The sequence below is a fragment of the Aphis gossypii genome, chromosome 2, assembly GCF_020184175.1.
Source record: "Aphis gossypii isolate Hap1 chromosome 2, ASM2018417v2, whole genome shotgun sequence".
NCBI lineage: Eukaryota > Metazoa > Arthropoda > Insecta > Hemiptera > Aphididae > Aphis > Aphis gossypii.
The window spans coordinates 43,706,032-43,733,137 of NC_065531.1; the positions used below are offsets into that span (position 1 = coordinate 43,706,032).

The window sequence follows — 27,106 nt, forward strand, 5'->3', positions numbered from 1 at the left end:
TTTTAAAAACAGTGTAAAATAATTAAACAATGAAACAAAACTATTAATAGTATTGAGTAAATACTATTTACCGTATCTGTTGACGATTTGAAATATAAAAATGTTTTTCCTACGAGTACACACCAGCACCGTTTGGCATGTCCATTTCTCACTTTAGTTAACCACCCTTGAATAGTCGGTTTATTATTTTCGTTGTTCAGTAGCAACTTGGTAGCGTTGTGTCTTTGAACGTTCTACATAAAATGCAACAAACACAGATTAATAATCATTATGAGAACTGGGGTAAAAACAAAAAATAAAATTACTTGTAAGACTTTAACCCAATCTTCCATGGCAGCGATTGAATCTGCTGTTAGGTAAAATGTCTTTTTGGTCGTTGATATTTCGAATGTAGCAGCACCATCAGCTCGGGTTATTCGACATAGATCGTCGATTGTGATTTCACGTTGTGGTTTGCGCGCTATATCATTCTGTAACGGCAAATTTAATTCACAAGCTTTAAATCAAATTCCACTTAAGGTTATACGGATAAAAATAATTTAAACAACAAGATGGATCAAATACACAACTTAAAGCAATACTACACTGCGATTTAATCGAAACACACGGAATAGACATATAATTGAGTTGTATAAATGACATAGTCATTGGGTATCATTATTTACCTGTGTTTTCCAATAACGCAGTTTCCCGTTGCTCAACACGAAGAATCGTCGTCTCCAAGTTTTCAACTTCCCACCAAGCTTGGCTAAATGTCCTGATTTGTCGAGTACACCAGTCTTAGCACATCTGCTCGGACTATCTGCGACAACTGCAGCACCGTTCAAGTTCAACCTAAGCACCAACGACGACCATTCCGTTGAATCTTCGCCACATGACATCGCATCAGGTGGGATCGCATAATCGTCCGATATGCCTGACTCCATCGAAGTATCTGTGGAAAACATGAAATCATTATTAATTATTAACCATAAGTACCCTTCTCTAAGATTTTATATCTAGGCATTAAACATAGAACCAAATTCGTACTTTTCGATGGTGACCCAGAGGAGTTGTGTTTAACCGGCGAGAACGTTGACGCAGTCTTGTGACTCTTGCTGGGACTGGAACTGGACAGAGAGGTGTCAGTATTGTCGGTGCTACTGCTGTTTGTGATTCTAGTAGCCATACTGTGTGTGTTCGCCGTGTTAGTGTGCTCTCCTTCGCCGTCACTCGAATCGTCCGACGAGTCACCAGTGAATGGACTGGACCTGATCTGACTGGCTCTCTGCACACGTATCGGAAAACCATAAAATAAAGTAAACGATTTAAAAGAAAGCTTACATAATATTCGTAAATAAATATGAATTTTACTTATATATATGTTACGATTGTTACCCCGTCCACACTCCACTAACCCATACAAAAATTGGCATAAAAAAATACTTGGTCTGAGTCAATAATAATTTCAGATTGTGAAAAAGTTATGATATTAATAAAAATTGTAGATCTTTCACATATTTTCAAGTTAATCACAAATACATTTTTATTGACCATAGACTAGTTATCACAAACAGACCGTCGAGGAGTTGTGGAAGTCAGCGAAAATGAGAAACGAAAGACACTCCAGAGCTCATAGGTGAATACTCATCACCTATCTTTTCCAATTTATATGGATGCATCAAGATCCAAAAAAACAACTTGTATATTTGATAAAATATTAAAAGATCTCACAATTCGCTATTAGCTGGTAACACCATATCGTTGAAGAGCAATATGTTTATTAATTTTGGCTACCTATATTTATTTTAAATTTAAATTTTACGTTGTTTATATAAATATAAAAATAACGATGAATCATTTAAACACGATACTTCCTAATTTTTTTTTTTTTGTGTAGTGATTACGATAACATTAATTCTCTATGGATTTATACTCACGCCTTTGACAGTAGCATACACCGGAACACTTATATCACAATACCCTTGCGACGTTACTACTCGGGTTGGAGGCACAACAGCAGCAGTGGTCAAGGTAGGTTCCGTTGGCGCTGCTGAAAGGCCTTCGTTAGCCACTTGGTAGATTCGAGATTCCCAGGATGGGAACCTATGCAAAGGTGGGGTTGGGGGCTTGTTACATGTCTTATCCCATGGTAGTTTTTCTCGGCTTGGCGTATAAATCTCCGCGTAGTCGTGGGCGATATCTGACTCGATACATACGGATTTTGCTGTAAACATTAATTTTTCAAAACTGTCATTACTTGCTACTTTGATTAAAGTGATGCATCGTCATTTAGTATTACATATAATTATGGTCGCAGAGACGCCAATAGTGGCGCAAAACGAGTCTAATTCATAAAAACAAAAGTATCCATACATCAACTATACATCAAAACAATTTTAACATATAACGTTGATCGTTAATGGAGCTCACATACAATCAACTTAAGTTACACCTACGAAAATTAACTGACTCCAGTGTCATGGTTTATATGAAAAATTCATGATCCACTACTACACCAAATAGATACTTAGGTATAAGCATTTTAAATAACTTGGAAATTGATCATATTTAAAATTTTGACAGTTATTTAGTAATTACTATTATCTACCAATTAAAGCATAATGTGTTTAAATATTATCCTATTGTATTTTTGTTTCATTAGTATAATGCATAATAACGGAAATTAATTTAAAACATTTGAACATCACCGTCGTCGGTAATAATATGTACATATTTACCGCCGACAGTGACAAATATGACAATATTCGTTGTGTGAACGTAAAATATATCAATCAAATCGTATTTTGTGGACTCACGTCTGATTGCGGCGTTGAGGTTTAGTGAGTCAGCGGCGGTGGTTAGATCGTTGACCAACTGTTCGTGAATAGGCATGTCCGGTTCATCAGCAGACTCGGTAGTCGGCACTTGGACGCAAGCGGACATATGTCGCCGGTGCGTTCGCTGCGACCGTTCGGGAGTCCGATTTTTATGGTGCCGGTCCACTTGGGCGTAAACCGGTTCGTTGTCGGACAGTGCGCTATATATGTGGAAAACAGTTAGTATTATAACATTATTGTACAACAACAATATATAGCACAGGGATCATCAATTAATATTTTTGAAGGGTCACTTAAGAAATTCGAGAAGTTTTTTGAGGGTTATTAAAATGTAATGGACATATCATCCAAAGAAAAAGTATAGGCAAAATATAAAAACAAAAATAAAAATGAATAAAAACCTTGTTCTTGTATAAAACCTTTTTAAAAGAAATAAATTAAAAATACATTTTTTCTCTGCCGGCTAAATAAAATTCGTCCATAGGCCGTTATTTGGTGAACTCTGATATGGCAATATGGCATATTATATTATGTTTCTATTTAGTAGCAGACGTTTTTCACTCACTGCGTGGAACCTGTGCTGTTTGCCCTGTGTAAAGATGATGTACTGGTGCGCGGCGACGATGACCCGGCGCAAGCACTCACAGCCATTTTGTCGGCGCTCAGCTGAGCCATATGACGCCTGAGCAATTCCAGTTGCTGGTTGCACTTGTGGTTCTGCTCTCTGAGGTGCTGGTTCTGAGCCTCTAAGTCTCTTAGTTTGTTGGTCACCCATTCCTTGATGCGCGCTGCTTTTGCTTCAACCATTTTAGCATCTTGAAGCCTCAGCTGACGCTATATAAACATACATCATCATCAGCATACGTCATTAATCATAATAATATTATTTATTTTTGGTCTAGTCATACCTGTTCCTCAACCTGGGTCGCCAGCTTGCTAATTGCTTGTTCTTTCTCCGCTTGATCAGGTTGATGAGTACTCCATTCGGCTTGTAGCCGTTCCTCCATAACACGCACCTGCAAGTAAAAAAACAAAAAAATCGAATAGTAATAATTATTATACATATATATATATATATGAGAAATATTATCACGAAATTAAACGTCATCCCTTCCATTGAAAACTTTGATAACAGAATGTAGTGTATAATATGTATTAATATTAGGTACCTGCACCAGTAGTAGAGTTCATTGGCTATATGACGATGGTGACTACATTATAAACATATGCGGCGAGAGGTCAGACCGAAATGACGAATATTGTGTATAATAAAAATATTAGGTATTAAAAACGATGACGAAGCTGACTCATGTATTCGTAGCGGCGGCGACACAATGCACTGTACAGACTAGCCGTCTGGCGTGCGTTTAACCCTCCTCACCGTAGCCGCAGTTCCCATGCACACTTCACACACCCTAACCAGGTCAATACAAATAGGGGGGTACACTGCACACACACACATACAATGTCACAATAGATCAGGGTCATACACCCCTCGCGTCCACTAAACACGATATCTAGTATATATTATACGAGTATCGATTTGTTGAATAATGAAATGATAATGTATACAATATACTTGTATATACGAATATAGTATAGTATAGTATGTATATATATGTTCACCCAAGGTTTACGATTTCGTTGTTTTTTATGAACTTTCCCATCAAAAATCACAAGATTTCATACCTACAATAATATGCATAGTGACGTCTAAAGTAAATAATACAATAGTAATATACCTAACCTTGCAGCAGTAAACCTTTGGAGACAGAAGAATAATACTACAAGATACTTTAAACGTTTCATGACTAATAAGATGGAAAAGTATTACAACAACTAATAACTACTAATATATGCAGTATATGTCGTACGTAGTAGGTATGAATATACATATAAAGTCGTATCGTGTACGCGTTTATTCGTTGAAGATTAGCCACATGCATGATGACTTAGCGACTGTTATTTGTTCAAAGTATTCACTCGTTTATGTACATAAAATATACATACAATAGATAGTAAAACCCGATATTGCATAACATAATCGATTTTACCATATATATTTATATATATTATACAAACACATATTAAAATATAGAACGTTTTGATGCCGTAATATGATCCGTGTAAAAAATATAAGCACCGACTCCGCTGTTGCAGCTGCAGCTGTAGAGTGCATAAAACGGACACTGGTGAAGCGGAAGACTCGTGTAAAAGTGTATAATATATACCTGCTACAATACTACGCCGAATGCGTCCAACTCGCAGAAGATCCGTTCGCAATGAAAATATATAATATTGTGTACGGTAGCTGAGTGTACAAAAAAACTTATAAACACCACCACCCATATTTGGACGTATGCCAGTGCATTTTTTTTTTTCATTACGACGACGCCGAACTATACGGACCACGCGTTCGCAGTTCGTATTACATTTTCCGTTGAGGATGTAAAATCGTATCGTTGTTCGATAGAAACGAGTGTTTTACGCGAGTATACACAGTGCATTAGTAACTATATATAATATTATGGTATTTTCTGTTATACTTGACGATTTTTCACGCGTTTCCCGGTCTTAATGTGTTTAACAATATTTCATAAAGACCGCAGTCGTATCGTGCTATCATATTATAAAAATAAAATAAAAAATAAAAAAATGATATGATAACGACGAAAATCGATGATGGACCACCACTATTATAACGATCGATTGCCGAGTTCCCCAAACGGACGGACGGCCCCACGAATCGCGGGTATTTTGAATTACAATGCGTTGTGTACACTAAACACTACGAATAGGTCACATAATATAGCACACGAGGTAAATAATTATGTTATCGCAATTACGATTACGTTTCGAAACGTAAATATTATACTTTATATCTAGGTAGAGCAGTGTGTGCAGTATATTATTATAGTGTATACCCGCTGCTAAAGTCGTACCTGTCGTCATCGCGGCGCGTGTAGGTAAGTCACAAAAAATTCGCCTACCTTATCCTTTCGTGCGGTGGTGGTGGCAGCGGCGATGACGTATTGTTGTCGGTAACCGGACGACGTCGGAGCGGGACGAGGCTGACGACCGCGGCCGGCGAACGGACATGGGAAAAAATCGAGCGCTGTCGTCGGGGGCGGCACACACGACGCGAAAAAAATAGGAAAAATGTCGAAAAAAAAATTACACAAACAGTACGCGCGCGATAAGAGAGACACCGACGGAGATATCACATGGACGTGTACGCCGTATCAATATATATATATAATACGTTTTCGGGGGAGGTGTTCGGTGCGCAGGCGCGAGCGACGGAGCGGCACATATCGCGTGCTGTGCGGAAGTGGGGCGGCGGTGCGGCGGTCGTACGAAAAACATGTGACCGGACGCGGAAAGGGGTGGCCGCCCCTCGTGCGTACGGCGCGCTAGCACGCGGGGCGATGGACGAGAGGTGAGCGAGAGGAATTAAAAAATCAATGCCCCCCTCGAAAACCCGCAACGTTGCCAACGGCAACACGCGCGCCGTCTGTGCCAAAACCATACGTAACATCATATATTGGGCTATTATTACTATTACTATTGTTATTAATTATTATTATTATTGTTGTTATTATCGTTTTACAATTTATAAGAGATAATAATAAAAAAAATAATATAGCATTGCACTTACAAAATTTAAAACGTATAACGCACACGCACGCCTTACTTGTGCATATTATATAGGTCTTCGCGTTCGTACCTATATATCAACACTTCCGCACGTGTTTGCATTATTGGGTAATATAATACGACATAATATCCGTTTAGCAACAATAAAACTACTAGTTGTGTCCGGTAATTTTTTTGGGTGTATGCGAGTTGCGCCGTGTATTCATTTCTAGGATTAGGCACACGATGAGACTCGTGTCCAGAAGTATTTTTTGGACGTGTCTTTTTTTCGTCGAAACCCTCTATAATATTGTGATAATATTTTTTATTTATATTATTATAAAATATACAGATGTAAGTCAGCGGGGAATGAATAAAATAAAATTGTAAGTAATAATATTATGATGTTATAATTGACAACACGAATTTTAACATTGACGATTAAACAATAGAAAAAAAAATATTTTATCTATCATAAAAAATCAGGCATTTTGTTTCGAGAGCCAAGGTTTTTTCGGGGAAATCGGTTCGTAGAATACAAGAATCGGTCTTCCGAAATGAAAAACTGCAATTGCATTGTGCAAGGTACATCCACTTTTGGTATGCTAATTTTCAAACCAAGTGTTGCGAATACATTTAATTATGAATATTTCGTGATGTATAAATAATACAGAAATCTTAAAATTTGCAGTTTATTTGATGGTTAATTCATGTTAAATAGAAACTATATGTGTTTTCGTCAGGACACAATTCGTGACTTCATATTTTTTCACTAGGATATCACAACTCGTGAACTGTGGTAAATACGAAAAGCTATAATGTTCGCACCCTCTGCTCATCTAATTTTCGGCATCGTTACCATTATCGCACATAATCGCTACCCCTTCATGCAGATGTGCTATAAATTATAATAAGCAACAGTATTACTTTAAATACCAAATAGTGGTTTAAAATCGTCTCCTCGACTTATAATGTCATGTATTGTAAATAATTTATAATTTACGGGACAAAATACATATACCTAATGTCGTCGCGTAAAACAACCGATCGTATAGGCAAACCGGCTACAGGGGCCTATAAACAATATACGGTCTATTTATCTTCACGTATTATACATTTCTACAACGACGTGGACATCGAGTTTCTGAGTAGAAATCAGAATAGTCACGACATCCCAGTTATATATGGGAAAACAGGAATATTACATTGTTATTTTGTTCATAATATCGTTATATAATCAGACATTTATACAAAAACACGGATAAGGAATAGCCTATTTTTCATCCGATTCGGTTACACAAGAAAAGTCGCGAATCACGACCCCTGTAACGATGATCGACGGGGTGCAATTGCGGTGGAATAATACTGTATAATATACAATTACACGCAGCGAATCAGTGCTTTTCTCTTCCTTTACAACAATCAAAAGTCGATAAACCACCATAAATCATTTTATCGTCGGAACAGATTTCTGTAGATATATGTATACTGCGAACAACCAACGCGCGACTAGGCGTCTACGAGTTTCATACAATCGGGGTGAAAGCACTGAAGTTTGCGTGTAGAGGTCGCTGCAGTGTTGGTTAAAAGTCGGTCTTCGTATATCCGCAGTAGGTATACGTTATATTGCATACAAAAGATCTTCTAATAGTGATAGGTCGTGATCGTGATATTATTGTCGAAAACCTGTGCACACGGCGTGTGAGTGTGTATATATGGCTTGAGAAGGAGTGTGATGGGGTTTAATACGTTTATCGAGATAATGACAAATCGCAGTTGTATGTGTAGTGTTATGTCTATTTTTTAACAAAATTTTTTTTTTTTTAACTTGTCAATTAGTTTATTCGACAGGAATATCTCGAGAGACATCGGATTACCAGTAAACCGATAACGAAGAGATGATGACCCATATAAATTACACAGGTGGCCATATATATATATATATACATACTATATTTGTGTACAATACACCTAATACACGCAGCTACATGTAATTCGTTTTTCATCGGGTGACAGCCGCTGTCGTCAAAACTGCGCGAATCGATTAATGATGGAAGAACAAAATGTAAATGCGATTTTATTACATAAAAAAAAACCCAGTAAACCCCTTTTCATCCCAACCGCTGTCAAGTATATATATATTTGCATATAATTATTTATGGATTTCACACAATAAAGTGTTAAGACTCTTTTTAATACTATACGTAGATATAGGTATACAACAGTGTTTACGTTTTTTTTTTTGAATTTCAACAAACAAAAGGATCCGATGCAATGCATCCCATTTCAGAAAATCAAAAGGTTGAGTGAATAGTACACCGCGGCATATATAACCGGCGCTAATTGCCAATTATATCACTAAATAACTTATAATCGTGATTACGCATTCATATCAGAAACATTTTTAGAAAGGCTAGGTGTTTGCCCCGTTTAGTACTGTCTTATATATACAAAATAATTGAGTTTATATATTTTATTAGAAATATAAAATGTTAATATAATAGGTATACTTAGGTGACAATTACTTAATCGTTGATTTGATTTGAGAATATTTTCTAATAATTTAAAATTAATATTTAATACAATTAGGTACATCAACATATTATTGAAAGTATATTTTAAATTTAAAATAATATTTTGTTTATAAACTTCTAAATTACGTATTAGTCATTGAAATTTGGCAAATAAACAGTTATAACTCTTTGTTGTCGAGTCTGTATTTAATATTAAATTATTTAGCACGAAATAAAATTTATATTTATTTATATTGCCAGCACAAACGTTCATTTATTACACGGATATATTAAACATTAACACGCGTGGAAAAATGCATAGAATAAGCACCGGGTTTCGAAAATTCGCAATAACGCGAAGTCAATAACGGTCGTAGAATTGCACGTTTAATATTTCATATTTCTAAAAAAATCTACATATTATATTTTTGTAAATAACATATACGCGCATAACACGAGATATTTATTTTATTTTGTGCGTTTTATACTTGCTAGTTGCTTAACTTGCCACTATCGGGGCTTCCACGGTACCGTAATTGTCAGAAAACGGGCGATGCAAAAACGTCAGACCGAAAATTCTGAACCTTATATCGTGCAAAATAAATATATACATCGCATATGGACACGATAAAATTGCACAGCACTGAACATCATTAGATGTAATATATCAAATACGCACTCGCGGGTAATGAATTATGACGTGAAAACGCGGTTTGGTCATCGAAACGCAAATTGGCCGATGACAGGAAACATTACGGCCGTCCTATTGCGGCGGGAGTATTACCCCCGTTTATAATGTGGACGGGCACGTGGTCATCGAATTCATACCACGGTCGAGGTTAAAACCGAACCATGTGATTTACGATATTCGCGAACGGGAAACCACGACATTTTCCGTTTGTCAGTTTGAATGAAAAACGTTCGGCCGCCGACCGTTAACTCCACGTCGGACGTATCGATCAATCTGTTTTAGCGACGACATTCCGGCGAGTCTCGTTTATACTGCTATTTGCGAGCCTCATTACATCCGGTCCAAAGAAACACGTCGCACGTTTCCTAATGATTACGAACCACAGAGCTGTGCGTCGAGATAAGACGCGTAGCTACTTAGTACATCACTCATCTAAATATATATATATTGTTCACAGGTTTCTCGTCGTGACGATAGGACGATGCCTCAACGGTCGTTGTTTTAAATTTATTAACAGTTACGTATAATGCGATATTGCAATGTATAATGTATTATTATGCGAAGATTCGTAAAATCTAAACGAAACTGTGATTGAAATTTGAAATATTTGTGTACAGTTGCAACATTTTTGAATAAGTGTCTGTAATTCGTATGCTACCAATAACGTTGAGATTAAAAACACATTTATACGTCATACATAGGTTACCTTTAATAATAATTTAAATAGATTTATTCGTTTAGTTTAAAAACGACGTTAATGTATAAACACCGTAGCAAAATTATTGTTTTATATTGATTTGAATTTTCAGTACACGGTATTTGTTAATATATAATATTATAGTGTCATCTATATACTGTAATATGCATATCCTTCGACATTCCACTAGGTATATAAAATGTCAAATACTCGACATTTCCGTACAATGCAAATTCATCCACACAAATATACAATACATTGATAATGTATGAATAATGTCATCCATATTATGTATGTTTGGATAACTACTTCTGTGTAATTGTGTGAATGCAAATGTCGATTGAAATTGTAGTGACATTTAGATTGAGAATTTATACGTAACTAACATAAACGGTGACTATGTATTGCATAACAATATTATATAGGTACAAGAAGTACTTAATTATGAAATAATTTTAAAAGCTAGCATGTTCGTATTCTCAACTATCATGAGTTAGTAGTTATTTATTTTATATTTATATATCAAAAAAAGTAAGACAAATTATAGAACTCGTGACTACAAGAAATTAATATGTTTCATTAATATCTGCAGGATTTTGTTGTAATTATATAATATTTTAGATGCTACAGTTGAAAAAAAATGGTATTATGTTATCATTATACTTGAATAGCAATTAGAAACGAACATCAAAGATTGTTCACACTACAAACGCCGACAAATAGCTTTGAACTGAGAAATTAAAATGTTTTAGAATACCGACTTAATACTTTATCTTACAACATTATTTGTAGTCTGTACAAAACAAAATGAACCATATAAATTTTATATTTTCATCGTAGCCCAAATTATTGATAATTATTATAAACTATAATATATTATATTCCTATTAAGTCCATATAGTTTAAAATATATAACTACAGATAACAATATACAAATAAACAATAGTTTTTAAAAATATAGTATAATATTATCATTATGAAATATCCCTAAAGAGTTTGTTTTAGTATTTGCATTTTCCTATAAGGGAAAAAAAGACTCAGATTTAGAAAGGGGTTATTTTCAGGTCAACAGTCTGTAATCGAAATAACTTAAATTTAATACCCTTCGTTATTTTCAGCTAATTTACAATTCCCTCTATACATTTAGAATCCCACTCAGTGTTCAGTGTATAATTTAACAACCTTTCACAACTGTAATAAAAGCTTTAGCCAATTTAATTAACAATTAAATCTTTAAAGAATGAATTTCAGTTTGTATGCTATAGTGAAACAAGAATCAAATGTAAAATGTAATTAATTTATTATACTTTGCACAATTAATAATTTTTTTTTCAAAAATATTCTATTTAATATTGTAGAGAAGCTCAGTGGTAGAACACTATGATTTATGAAATATAACATTTTAAAAATTCATAAAGAAATAAAATACCATATTTACTTACACTTATTGTACAATAAGGAGGAACCACGGAAATATGACACCATAGTGTTTCTTCAATTGTATAAAAAAAAAAACTAATTCAACCCTTATTTGGTTTTAGGTTTCGATAAAATAGTAATAGTACACGATATTTTATTTATAACAACATATTATCTAATAATGCACGAGGAACTATTAATACAACATAAACATATAATTTAATACAAATACAAAAAGGTTTTAGGTTTTAGGATCAAACGATAAAAAAAAAATATATATATATTGAATTTTTATAAGTTATCAGATCATAAATACAATTATATCAATATATATATATATAAAACCGAATAAATCAATACATTAATAAGAATTAGGTAAAAGAACCGAGAGATAATTTCACACGATACTGCAAAAAATAATCAGCGTATACAATTTGTGCCAAAATAATGAGTATAATATTACTCGTAGGTGAACCATGTAAAACGTAAATTATAAGTGTTGTAACTGACTATAAATAAATTCATACAAAATACATTATGTACATTATATATAATAATATGAAAATAAAATAACGTTTACAATTCCCCGTTACAATTTTTCCCCATTTTTGCAACATTTTTCACTGATGCTTCGCTCCTATTGGTCGCATCGTAATGTTATATAGCTTAAAGCCTTCCTCGACAAATGGACTATCCAACACAAATATAGTTTTTCAATTCGAAAAATAGTTCTTGTGATTAGTGTGTTCAAACAAACAAACAAACTCTTCAGCTTTATAATATTATATGTGTATATTTTTAAATCAACCACGAATATAAATCAAAATTTACGATTTAATTATAGTTGAAAAAATACGTTTTAATTATTCGTTGTAAAAAATTATTAAATTATAACAACACGTGATCCAGTAACAGAATGTTGTATGAGGTACATATAGCGATGTTTTACTGTATAGATTATAGATACTATATTCTATATGTATATAGTATCTATAAGAATTGACAACTTATATGTCACTTTTCTCATTTCAATGGCAGTCAGTGTTACATTATATAATATAATACGAATAAAATACAATACACTGATTGATATTACTCCATTCTCTATAATTTTTTTTTATATAATATGTTAAATAATACAATTTAATTAATAACCAGTGAAAACTTCTAATTTAGAATCGTTGTTAATGAAATGGTTGCTTTTTATATCCCAATAAGTGTTTAAATTGATTGAGTTTACTGTTAAGGCGTTTGTTTTTGAACTACCTTTTTTAGAAAATTACAAACAAAATATCGTAATATTTAATATAAAAGATTGTTGATTCAAATAAAAAATCAATTGTTTGATTTTATTTGAGAATTTAATATGGTAAATTTTCACTTGATAAAAATCTTTACGAACGATTAAAGCTTTTATGCCATCAACACCGAATAGAATCCAAAAACTATAATTTATACTAATGTATTCTTAGTGAATTGGTTTTAATAAAATATTTAAGTAAATATCGCTAAAGAGTAGGCATGTGCACCTATACACAATCTATCTATCTGTCTGTATAATATAAAAACATATTGTGTTCAGAGTAGGTCAAGGTATCATATATGCATGTAATATAAGTGCTAATCCAGCTAATATATAGGGAAAATAAGAAAATAACGCGACAGTCTCTCTACGTATATAGTATGGGAGTCGTTTTAATCAAGAGTGTCCCAATTTAACAAGTAAGTTCCGTAGTTACTCAAACTCTATTATTTAATTATTAAAAAAGTTAAGAAACTATTATGAAACTAAGCGTATACTTTACATATACTTATTACATAATATGGTGCTATAAAGTTTAATAGCTGTTTTTTTTTTAATTTAACTATAATGACAAATTGATTAAGCTGAAAAATAATTACAAGTATAGCACAATTAGCACATAGTTTATAACTGAACATATAAAATAAACATTAATATAACATATACGCATATACTTGTATCCGTTCGTTTTGCAATAATAATAATAATGAATAAATGATGGACAGAAAATGATTTATTTATATGGCCAATTACTGAAACATGAAGATAAAATGGTATTTTAAAATCCGATTAGGTACTATATGTTAGTACGGAATTTGTTATAGTATTGCGTTCAGACTGTCTTATAATGAGCCAATCAATGAAATGTCATCAAACTGTAATTACAGCAGAATATGGTCAGACTTCAGGGTTTATTACCCGAGGGGATCGAGGGTAGGAGCAGAGCTTTATATAGAATTTATAGAATTATGCACAGGATAGAGCTTATATTTATATTAAATACAAAAACGGTAAAATGCAACATATATAAAAGTTTATACAGAGGCATTATTATTACAAGTATGAACGAGAGAAGCGAAATAGAATATGATAACAAATTGTTTGACAAAAGTTTTTTTTTTTTTTTGTAAAGCATTCAAATGTCTTTTCCCCTTAAACTAAGTATTGTTTACTTAAGTTCGTATATTTCATATTCTCGGGTAACAAGCACAATATTTTTTATCCCCACTATGAATGCAATTTTAAAATGCGTACGGTGGCAAGTATATGGTATATAATTATAATTTTATATAATACCAGCAAACTATAAACAGAAAAAGAAGAATAATATTATTACAATATAGTAAAAGAAAAATATTTAATAATATTCAGACATTTTTTTCTTCGTGGATAATTTCCAACGGACATCCGAGATAAATAAATATGTCTTAACCGTCAACACAATGAGAAACCGTATAATATTATAATCGCCGTATGACCTAGATCGAAAAATATTATTTATTTTTAATAATGTAGGTATAATCTTATGGTCGATATGCTGTGAGTGGCACGTGACAAGCATCTCACACTATTATGGTATCCTACCAATTAATGACGACATCGTACTATTATGTTAAGCTGTCACACGTCGAGGTATTGCGATTATATTGAATGCAGTAAATATTATAAGTTGAAAATTACCAATTAAGGGTAGGTAACTATGCAACACTGATAGATGTAAGTTTTATAATATTGTTCTACCAGCAGTCCACGCGAAAATTTTGTTTATACCTACTATTGCACGATACATAAAAATCCTTAATGAAAACCCATACCTCTGGCTCTCTCTAAATAATGGACAAAATTCCTAAAACCGACAATGCTCAGTATTTAGTGGTTTCACTGTATCATATATACATTAAAATATTTCACACATACCTGTAAGTTTAAATATATGTGTAATATATATATATACTGCTATTAAATATTAAATATTAAGTGTTTGCATTCATTATTTAAAAAAATTATTAACTTTTTTAAACAAATATACTACATTCTGTAACTTTTTTTAGCTTAATAACTATTTATTTAATTTTTACTTTTTCGATATTAAAACATATACATTTTCAATTTCATACTTCGAAATAAATTATATTTCCGAGAATTTCGATGTCATCAATACAATTTTGAACCATTCGTTAATTACAGTTATATATTATAAATTTAAATAATAAGTAACATATAACTAATACATTTAATTATCTGCAAATATTTCAATAAGGAAAATAATATCAAAATATCATATTATATTATAATAATATATAAGAGGTCATATATCAGAATAAATAATATTTATCAATAGTCTTAATAATAATTTTGAGTTACACATAATATCTTTCACTATCTACCAAATCATTAATTTTTAAAAATCCATTAAATTAAATTACTGATGGAAATTATTTTGATAGGTATCTGGATGTTGATTTGAAGCGTTTTATTTTTAGATTATTTAATAAAAATCTTTATAATTTTTATATTTTAACAAACTAAACATCATATTATATTTACGAGTCTTATTATGATGTTACTAAGTGTAACAAAGTAATTTGATTATATCGATTTAAAAAAAAAAAAGGAAGTAATCTTATATAATAAAGCGTGAACAATAGTTCGTTTCACTATGAAAAGAGTGCGCCTCGGTCGTCGTTTTTTCTTCCATGGCCCGCCGCCGTCGTTATCGCGAAAACAGGCGGTTCTCCAACGCCGCCGTCTCGATAACGCGTTTTTCTTAGGTTAGGTTCGATTATTACGCGGGTTTTCGACGATTTTATTATTTTTTCGATTTTTTTTTTTTATTTTTTTTTTTTATCGGCTGTTTGTTATATTAAAATATGTTGTTGTATTTTCAAGTGTACGTTGCTTTGGGAAACGTTATATTAAATAGACAATTAATATTAATATAAGCTTTATTACACACGAACTATATGGAATTATTATACAGGTATATATGATGGCATACTCTTCATTTACATATAAAATTGATATGTCTCATAATATAAAAGCCCCTGAAAGAGTTGAGTACAGGTATAGTTAGGTAAGTCAAAGTTGTAATTGCAAATATTCTTAATCATACCTAAGAGTTTCTGTAGGAAATGTTTATGACACTTTTGTTATAGTATTTTATACGTATTTAACGCGTTTTCGATTTTCGCTCGATTATTATGCGGTTTTTCGAAAAATGTTCGCTTTTTTTACGATTTTCATACTTTTCCGAACGTTTTCCGTTCCGTTCCGTGCGTTTTGGGTTCTTCCGAGTACGACGACGTTTTCCTTCGATTTTTTGTTTTTATTCGACTGTTTTTTCCGATCTGTCTGATAATTTGTATATTATAATACAAAATGATGTTGTTTTATATTCAACCGTTGGTTGTTTTTTTTGCTGTGTGTTTCTAGACGACATTTCACCAAACAATACAATGTTCGTGTAGGTACATGATTATAATATGTTATAAAAATACCTATAGATATGAGTATTTCAACTGTACGTTGCTTTGAGAAACGTTAACGGCTTATTTTGTAGATTTATTATTAATACTTTAAATAGATGTATGATTAAGGTATTTAAGTAGGTAGTGTTACAGATATACATAAATAGATAATTAATAAGAATAATTAAGCTTTATTACACACGAATTATACGAATTAAAACTGAGCTGAACGAAAAATTCGTCGCAACACAGAAGAAACGGTTTAAGTGCTCGAGATTCGGCATCAGTATCCAGCTTAAACTGTAGTCGATAGGATAAGGCGTAAGTTCCCCGTGGTAGGTAATAGGAGGTAGAGCGGGTTCGATTCCCTCTCTGGCTGTGCCTTTGGCGCATTTTTACGGCGACGCTCTAATTAACGTCTCTTCCGCCCGTATCCAACAATTTTGCATTTTTTTTCGAGTTAGTTTTTGATTTTTTAATTTGAATTTTGAAAATTAAAGCTATTGCTTTCTCTATACGATAAATACATACGTCTACGATTTTTTTCAATACCATATTATTACGATTATTATAAGTATATATACATATAAAGTGTAGACGTGTAGTACGCTACAACGCGTTTAAGGAGTACGTAATTTTGAATTGATATGTTTTATAAATTAAAAATATTTATCTTTTACTTAATACTTAAAAAAATAATATATGTTTTATAGTTTCTTACACTTACATATCAAAAACAATATCTGAACTTTGACATTAGGAGGTATGAAAATTATGGATTTAACTTTCGGACATTGATTTACATCATATTATGATGACTGATAGCTAGACATTCAATTACCATTTTCACTAAATAAATTTTATAATATAAAAAAAAAGAACCAGGCATGCGACGGGACACGGTATGAGATTGTTCATATTATACTATATTGGTATCATAACCTACTATTTACACATTGTCCGCGATCCGGCGCAGTCGGATTGCCTACGTGGTGGGTTTAATGCCGTTTAATTCGATTTTTCCCAATGATAACTGACAACTCGACTTGAATGCTCGCATGTAATTCGACTTTATACTTATTATCCTACAATACAACATTAGACTTTCGACGTCGGAAGCGCAGGCGGATTGCATTGTCAGACATAGATTTAGGTACGTGATGACGTGATGATTGATAGTTAGACACTCGACTATCATTTTCGCTAAATACATTTTTTTATATACAAAAAGAACAGGGCATGCAATGGGAAACGGTATTACACCAGTTTAGGACTGATAACTAGACACTCAATTACCATTTTTCGTATTTATTTACTCCACTTCAGTACTTTTCTTACTTTTTTAGTGTATGATTTCTTTCTAGACACCCGATTACAATTTTCCATCAAATTCCTGATAACACGATGTTTACACAACCCCCTCGAAGGCGCCGAAGGCGGCTTCCACCAGCCCAGAAATCGAGGCACACCGACCCCCTCGAAGGTTAAGTTAGGACCCCCTCGGCTTCTTCCAAACCACCGGAGGTTAGATTAACTAAAATTGTGACTACTATACTTTTTACGATATTTTCTTTACAGTCCCGACTCCGACCTAGGGTATTCACTTAGACCGAATTTCACAGCAGAGCGAGGCACACCGGCCGCTATTATTATAAGTATATATATATACATATTATTAAGTGTATTACTATAACGCGTTAAGGGAGTACATTTTGAATTGTTATGTTTTCAATTTTTATGACATCTGATATGTTTTATAGTTTCTTTTATATCAAAAATAACATCTGAACTTTGACATTAGGAAGTATAACAATTATGGATTTAACTTTCGGACATCGATTTACATCATATTATGATGACTGATAGCTAGACATTCAATTACCATTTTCACTAAATACATTTTATAATATAAAAAAAAAGAACCAGGCATGCGACGGGACACGGTATGAGATTGTTCATATACATATATATTAATATATTGGTATCATAACCTACTATTCACACATTGTCCGCGATCCGACGCAGTAGGATTGCCTACGTGGTGGGTGGGTTTAATGGCGTTTAATTCGATTTTTCCCAATGATAACTGACAACTCGACTCGAATGCTCAAAATATGTTATTCGACTTTATACTTTTTATCCTATAATACAACATTAGACTTTCGACGTCGGAGGCGCAGGTGGATTGTATTGTCAGATATAGATTTAGTTACGTGATGTGATGATTAATAATAGCTAGACACTCAACTACCATTTTCGCTAAATACATTTTTTTATATACAAAAAGACAGGGCATGCAATGGGAAACAGTATTACGCCAGTTTAGGACTGATAGCTAGACACTTAATTCTTTTCTAGACACCCGATTACAATTTTCCATCGAATTCCTGATAACACGATTTTCACCCGACCCCCTCGAAGGCGCCAAAGGCGGCTTCCACCAGCCCAGAAATCGAGGCACACCGACCCCCCTCGAAGGTTAGGTTAGGACCCCATCGGCTCCTCCCAAACCACCGGAGGTTAGGTTAACTAAAATTGTGACTACTAGACTTTTTACGATATTCTTTACAGTCCCGTCTCCGACTAGGGTACTCACTTAGAGCGAATATCACTTAGACCGAATATCATTTAGATCGAATTTCACTTAGACCGAATCACAGCAGAGCGAGGCACATCTAGTCTTATATAATAAAGCGTGAACAATAGTTCGTTTCACTATGAAAAGAGTGCGCCTCGGTCGCCGTTTTTTCTTCCATGGCCCGCCGCCGTCGTTATCGCGAAAACAGGCGGTTCTCCAACGCCGCCGTCTCGATAACGCGTTTTTCTTAGGTTAGGTTCGATTATTACGCGGGTTTTCGACGATTTTATTATTTTTTCGATTTTTTTTTTTATTTTTTTTTTTTTATCGGCTGTTTGTTATATTAAAATATGTTGTTGTATTTTCAAGTGTACGTTGCTTTGGGAAACGTTATATTAAATAGACAATTAATATTAATATAAGCTTTATTACACACGAACTATATGGAATTATTATACAGGTATATATGATGGCATACTCTTCATTTACATATAAAATTGATATGTCTCATAATATAAAAGCCCCTGAAAGAGTTGAGTACAGGTATAGTTAGGTAAGTCAAAGTTGTAATTGCAAATATTCTTAATCATACCTAAGAGTTTCTGTAGGAAATGTTTATGACACTTTTGTTATAGTATTTTATACGTATTTAACGCGTTTTCGATTTTCGCTCGATTATTATGCGGTTTTTCGAAAAATGTTCGCTTTTTTTACGATTTTCATACTTTTCCGAACGTTTTCCGTTCCGTTCCGTGCGTTTTGGGTTCTTCCGAGTACGACGACGTTTTCCTTCGATTTTTTGTTTTTATTCGACTGTTTTTTCCGATCTGTCTGATAATTTGTATATTATAATACAAAATGATGTTGTTTTATATTCAACCGTTGGTTGTTTTTTTTGCTGTGTGTTTCTAGACGACATTTCACCAAACAATACAATGTTCGTGTAGGTACATGATTATAATATGTTATAAAAATACCTATAGATATGAGTATTTCAACTGTACGTTGCTTTGAGAAACGTTAACGGCTTATTTTGTAGATTTATTATTAAATACGTTAAATAGATGTATGATTAAGGTATTTAAGTAGGTAGTGTTACAGATATACATTAAATAGATAATTAATAAGAATAATTAAGCTTTATTACACACGAATTATACGAATTAAAACTGAGCTGAACGAAAAATTCGTCGCAACACAGAAACGGTTTAAGTGCTCGAGATTCGGCATCAGTATCCAGCTTAAACTGTAGTCGATAGGATAAGGCGTAAGTTCCCCGTGGTAGGTAATAGGAGGTAGAGCGGGTTCGATTCCCTCTCTGGCTGTGCCTTTGGCGCATTTTTACGGCGACGCTCTAATTAACGTCTCTTCCGCCCGTATCCAACAATTTTTTGCATTTTTTTTCGAGTTAGTTTTGTTTTTTTTTTAATTTGAATTTTGAAAATTAAAGCTATTGCTTTCTCTTATACGATAAATACATACGTCTACGATTTTTTTCAATACCATATTATTACGATTATTATAAGTATATATACATATAAAGTGTAGACGTGTAGTACGCTACAACGCGTTTAAGGAGTACGTAATTTTGAATTGATATGTTTTATAAATTAAAAATATTTATCTTTTACTTAATACTTAAAAAAATAATATATGTTTTATAGTTTCTTACACTTACATATCAAAAACAATATCTGAACTTTGACATTAGGAGGTATGAAAATTATGGATTTAACTTTCGGACATTGATTTACATCATATTATGATGACTGATAGCTAGACATTCAATTACCATTTTCACTAAATAAATTTTATAATATAAAAAAAAAGAACCAGGCATGCGACGGGACACGGTATGAGATTGTTCATATTATACTATATTGGTATCATAACCTACTATTTACACATTGTCCGCGATCCGGCGCAGTCGATTGCCTACGTGGTGGGTTTAATGCCGTTTAATTCGATTTTTCCCAATGATAACTGACAACTCGACTTGAATGCTCGCATGTAATTCGACTTTATACTTATTATCCTACAATACAACATTAGACTTTCGACGTCGGAAGCGCAGGCGGATTGCATTGTCAGACATAGATTTAGGTACGTGATGACGTGATGATTGATAGTTAGACACTCGACTATCATTTTCGCTAAATACATTTTTTTATATACAAAAAGAACAGGGCATGCAATGGGAAACGGTATTACACCAGTTTAGGACTGATAACTAGACACTCAATTACCATTTTTCGTATTTATTTACTCCACTTCAGTACTTTTCTTACTTTTTTAGTGTATGATTTCTTTCTAGACACCCGATTACAATTTTCCATCAAATTCCTGATAACACGATGTTTACACAACCCCCTCGAAGGCGCCGAAGGCGGCTTCCACCAGCCCAGAAATCGAGGCACACCGACCCCCTCGAAGGTTAAGTTAGGACCCCCTCGGCTTCTTCAAACCACCGGAGGTTAGATTAACTAAAATTGTGACTACTATACTTTTTACGATTTTTTTTTTACAGTCCCGACTCCGACCTAGGGTATTCACTTAGACCGAATTTCACAGCAGAGCGAGGCACACCGGCCGCTATTATTATAAGTATATATATATACATATTATTAAGTGTATTACTATAACGCGTTAAGGGAGTACATTTTGAATTGTTATGTTTTCAATTTTTATGACATCTGATATGTTTTATAGTTTCTTTTATATCAAAAATAACATCTGAACTTTGACATTAGGAAGTATGACAATTATGGATTTAACTTTCGGACATCGATTTACATCATATTATGATGACTGATAGCTAGACATTCAATTACCATTTTCACTAAATACATTTTATAATATAAAAAAAAAGAACCAGGCATGCGACGGGACACGGTATGAGATTGTTCATATACATATATATTATATATATTGGTATCATAACCTACTATTCACACATTGTCCGCGATCCGACGCAGTAGGATTGCCTACGTGGTGGGTGGGTTTAATGGCGTTTAATTCGATTTTTCCCAATGATAACTGACAACTCGACTCGAATGCTCAAAATATGTTATTCGACTTTATACTTTTTATCCTATAATACAACATTAGACTTTCGACGTCGGAGGCGCAGGTGGATTGTATTGTCAGATATAGATTTAGTTAGTGATGTGATGTGATGATAATAATAGCTAGACACTCAACTACCATTTTCGCTAAATACATTTTTTTATATACAAAAAGACAGGGCATGCAATGGGGGAAACAGTATTACGCCAGTTTAGGACTGATAGCTAGACACTTAATTCTTTTCTAGACACCCGATTACAATTTTCCATCGAATTCCTGATAACACGATTTTCACCCGACCCCCTCGAAGGCGCCAAAGGCGGCTTCCACCAGCCCAGAAATCGAGGCACACCGACCCCCCTCGAAGGTTAGGTTAGGACCCCATCGGCTCCTCCCAAACCACCGGAGGTTAGGTTAACTAAAATTGTGACTACTAGACTTTTTACGATATTTTCTTTACAGTCCCGTCTCCGACCTAGGGTACTCACTTAGAGCGAATATCACTTAGACCGAATATCATTTAGATCGAATTTCACTTAGACCGAATTTCACAGCAGAGCGAGGCACATCTAGTAAATACTTATAAATCTAGAAAGGCATACGAAATTTTAAAGTCATGATAGTCAATTTAAGTATATCTTTGCAGCTATAAATAATGTACTTACAACGTTCGTTTACATGGTATTTATATCCACTATGGCTTCATAACGCTTTTATAACAATTACTATTAATTGTGTAATGCATTTGTTTACAATTTATTAATCATCAGTAATTTTTTTTAAATTATATGTGAGATATAGGAAATTGAACAATTTTATGCATTAATACAATATGCGCATGTTAAAATATGTGCGTAGGTATTGATATAAAATATTAAATTTTAAATACACTGTGTACCTACTGTACCTTTCATAATAAATAGTATATGAGTAAGGGTTACATATCCATTCACTCAACGACTCGTAAACAATTAATGAATCATGTTAGTTAAACATAGACTTTGAGTTACATAGCATAATTAATCACATTAAAAAAAAATCTGGAAAAGAATTAATTAGTCCTGTGTACACGCATTGTATAAAGACATTTTTTTTTTAAAACAATCCAGTTTGTAGATCATGAATTGAATTATCGCATAATGTGCACTTTACTCACAACCTCTTATTGAAAAACTATCTTATCCTATTTCGTAATTAATATACGAACCGATAATACGATTCGTATATAAGATAAACTGATGAACACTTTTTATCTTTGGACTGAAACCGGGTCGAGATCGCTAAACGATACGTGATCGTAATAAATATCATATACGGTATTACGTCGTGTCAATAGAATCGGTTCTTATATATTTATGTGAAGGTATTTATATATAACTCTGTTTAATGACGACCTAGTAACCTGAAAATGAGAGTTGAGTAGAAGATAATAATATAATGTTACAACTTTGGCTATGTCGTATATAATACAAAATAAAGTGTGATATGACTATACTCGTCGTCAATCGCCCATAAAACGTAGTGCTTACGAGTGATGGAAAACTATGATATTATAGGTAACTGCGACGGCGTCCATCATCAATTATATGTATATATATATACCATGGTCTGCTACGGCTCACCATGTGAAAACGATAGTTTTGTAACTAATAATAATATATATATAATAATGTTGTACAACTATATATATATTCAGAGAGAGAAAGAGAGAGATAGAGAGGGGATGCAGTATTGATTTTATAATAAACTTATATTGTGACCAATCCAGATAACATTTTTTTCTTTCAGAGTTCCGTATAATAATAAATTGTTGAGGTCGCCGTATAATATATTAACATTATTATACACATTTTTGTATAATTTTTTTTTTTTTACCAATGAGTTGCAAAAACATTGGCCTACAAACCATTATAGAAAACCACATTTTAAAATACAATTAATTTTAAAAAATAACAGTAATAATAATATAGTCGTAATTTTTGTTTTGTTTGACTCGAATGTTTTTTTTTTTTTTTTTTTTTTGTTGACTTGTTTGTTCTAGTTTATTATACCTATTGGAAATTGCAGCACACAGTAATAATATAGTAATACGAACATTCTAATATTAAACTTTATCCTACACAGTACGCTGTTATTTTAACGAGTAGAAATAATATTTGGTTTGTATATTTGACATGTGAAAACGTCGAGGGACGATATATATAATATTATTTCGGGAATGTCGAACTAACTATATATAACATATGTACCGACGACTCACGTCGCCGTATATTACGGAATTAAATAAATATCATATGTACTCCAGGCTATATAGTTGCACGAATCGAACGTAATATAATTAATAACTACAGGTACATATTGGATGTTTTCGACATCAATCGTACACCCGCCGAATATAATACCGTCGGTAAAACATAATAAATCGCTGTCTCGCAAACCTACCCGAAGATAATATATATATTTATTTGGTCTACTCGTTACATATTATAATTATATAAACGAAAGCCGGACACATAAATGACGTAAACGTAAAATTATAAAACTATATCACCGATATAAATTACATTCGATATAATGATACACGATAAACATAGGGATTAATATTTAATATATAGGTATTTGGCCGTAGAAAACTGTGGATTCCTACACAAATTTCCGACAAAATATTTAAATCCAACAACGGGTGAACAGTTTGTGCGTTTACTTTTAAATCGAATTCGTTTGATAATGAAACACATTATAATATAAACAAGTTAAGTTAGGTATACATCGATAATAGAGTTTAACACTTTGTCTGTTTATTAGAGTAATCAAGTTTGACTGCGTTACTCACTTTTCCTTCCGCTTCCACGGCTCTCGTTTCCGCTTCCAGCACACGTTTTTCCAACTCCGACAACTGAAAACAAAAATAATACATTATATTTTTTATTATAAAAACCACATCGATAGATATGTACCATATTAATTATATAATGTCTACCAAATTATATTATGTTCGTTATGTGTACCTACACGAAACACAATGAAAAGTTGAATTTATTTTATTTTCAGAATCCCTAATACTTTATACCGTAGTTCACACATTTCTATTCTATGATAGATAATATCCAATAAATTACAAGTAAAAGTTTAAACCTTTAGGTTTATGTTAGGTTTTGAGTATAAAGAAAAAAAATTACTAGTCACCAACAATATAATATATTATATTATATAGGTACGAACAAAACACGAAAACCCATTAATACGATTCCTTAAAATCTGGAACACTGGTAAATGGCAAGTGTCACACGTCAAACAAACATTAACCAGGAAAATACATTTAAAGAAAATTACGCCCATAGCGATGACAAAGCGTCAAAGCATGACTATGCAAAGTATATACTCGTAAGTTTGTTTATTATTCATAAAAAATAAATAAATAAATAAAAAGTACAAACATTTCCATCGTTAAAAATATTGGTTTGTAGATTGCACATAAATAATAAATATTTATAATGTGTTAGTGTAATAAAATAGGAAACAATCAATTGTTTAAAATATTTGATAAATAATCATTTTTATAAAACTGTGTATTAATAAGTCAGTAATAAAATTAAAATAAAGTGAATAAAAAAAAGATAGGAAAAATCAAGAGAGCTTAATTAATTAATACATTGCTGTATATAATTATATTTTAATTAGAAGGCATGTTAATAGAATTTAAAAATTGCTGCAAATTAAGTATTTTTAATGACATATAGTATTATATAAATTTATATTGCTGTCAAAGAGAAATATCTATTTTTAAATGACAATTGTTTAGAATTGGCAACGGATGTAATTGTTTTAAGTAGTTTACCGCAAAAAGACTTTAAAAACTTTGGGAAAATTAAAATGCCTTTTTAATGGAATAAATAAACGTTGTAATACACACAATAATATCTTGAAAATAACTCGACTGAAAACTTTCATTATAAAATAACTCTACTCGAACAAAAGCATTATATATATATATATATAAAAAAGTTTTTAAAATAACGCCTCTTCTTCTTCCCTAAAAGATTGAAGCATGTAAATTAAACTTTTTCTCGATAAAGATCTACTTATTCGAGGTAAATAAAGTAAAAAGTCGTCTACTAAGATGAATACAATTATGTTAATGATATAAATATACATATTTACAGATGCAGAATAATAAAATACAAAAAAAGTGTAAATCTTGAATAACTTAAATATAAATAGTAGAGGTACGTAAACGTTTCGAATTTGTTATGAGATTACAGATAAAAACTGCGGCGGGATAACACAGTTTAAAATTGATGTTTCGATGCGAGTTTCAAAAAAAAAAAAAAACTTTTTCCAGTCCTGCATCCCGTGTAGACCATATAAACTACTGGTACACAAACCACTCGGAGTTCTTCAATATTGATTATTATTTTTAACACTATAGTATATTATAGCTCGCAGGGAGGGTTTCTCATTAATAACGCGCTTAATGAACAAAGTAAAGGTTTAGGTAGAAAAAAAAAAATTAAATCAACCATAAATATATTATAATACGTCGTAACAAACGCAAGGGAGACATTTAGTTATAACGTGTAATATTATGTTAATAATTACCGACTGTAAAGAGTGATGCAAATTATTATTATACTATATATTATTGATTCGAGTGAATCCTATATGTACTTGAAAAATTATTTACGAAATAATAAATGGTAGTACAATATTATAACGCAAGTATCTCTCAAAATGATAACAAAAAAAAAAAAAAAGGGTTTCTGTTAAGTGTGCTCAAACAATATACATTAATAATGTATATCTACCGTCAAAAGTATATGTAATACAATATTGTTTTGTGTCGGTTGAAAAGGGGTGGGGGCGAATTTTGTAAGAACTCTATGTAATATTGTGTTTGTAGTTTTGCCGCGGACGCGT

General features: G+C 32.5%; 1 protein-coding gene across 5 annotated transcripts in view; it reads right to left on the bottom strand.

The window, feature by feature from the left end:
• The window catches only part of LOC114127512 (uncharacterized protein CG43867), a 95,231-nt gene that overhangs the window by 5,424 nt on the left and 62,701 nt on the right, over positions 1 to 27,106 (bottom strand). For 4 of the 5 annotated variants that reach the window (XM_050202052.1, XM_050202051.1, XM_027991770.2 and 1 more), the window contains 9 exons: positions 25,023 to 25,085; positions 3,728 to 3,835; positions 3,385 to 3,653; positions 2,799 to 3,019; positions 1,920 to 2,206; positions 1,030 to 1,267; positions 666 to 934; positions 306 to 470; positions 72 to 233 (listed from right to left, as the gene is read on the bottom strand). In XM_050202052.1, the coding sequence (XP_050058009.1) occupies positions 72 to 233; positions 306 to 470; positions 666 to 934; positions 1,030 to 1,267; positions 1,920 to 2,206; positions 2,799 to 3,019; positions 3,385 to 3,653; positions 3,728 to 3,835; positions 25,023 to 25,085 (1,782 nt within the window). Of the gene's footprint in view, positions 1 to 71; positions 234 to 305; positions 471 to 665; positions 935 to 1,029; positions 1,268 to 1,919; positions 2,207 to 2,798; positions 3,020 to 3,384; positions 3,654 to 3,727; positions 3,836 to 3,988; positions 4,154 to 25,022; positions 25,086 to 27,106 lie in introns of those variants that run through there. The other variant, XM_027991772.2, reaches the window with a different exon arrangement.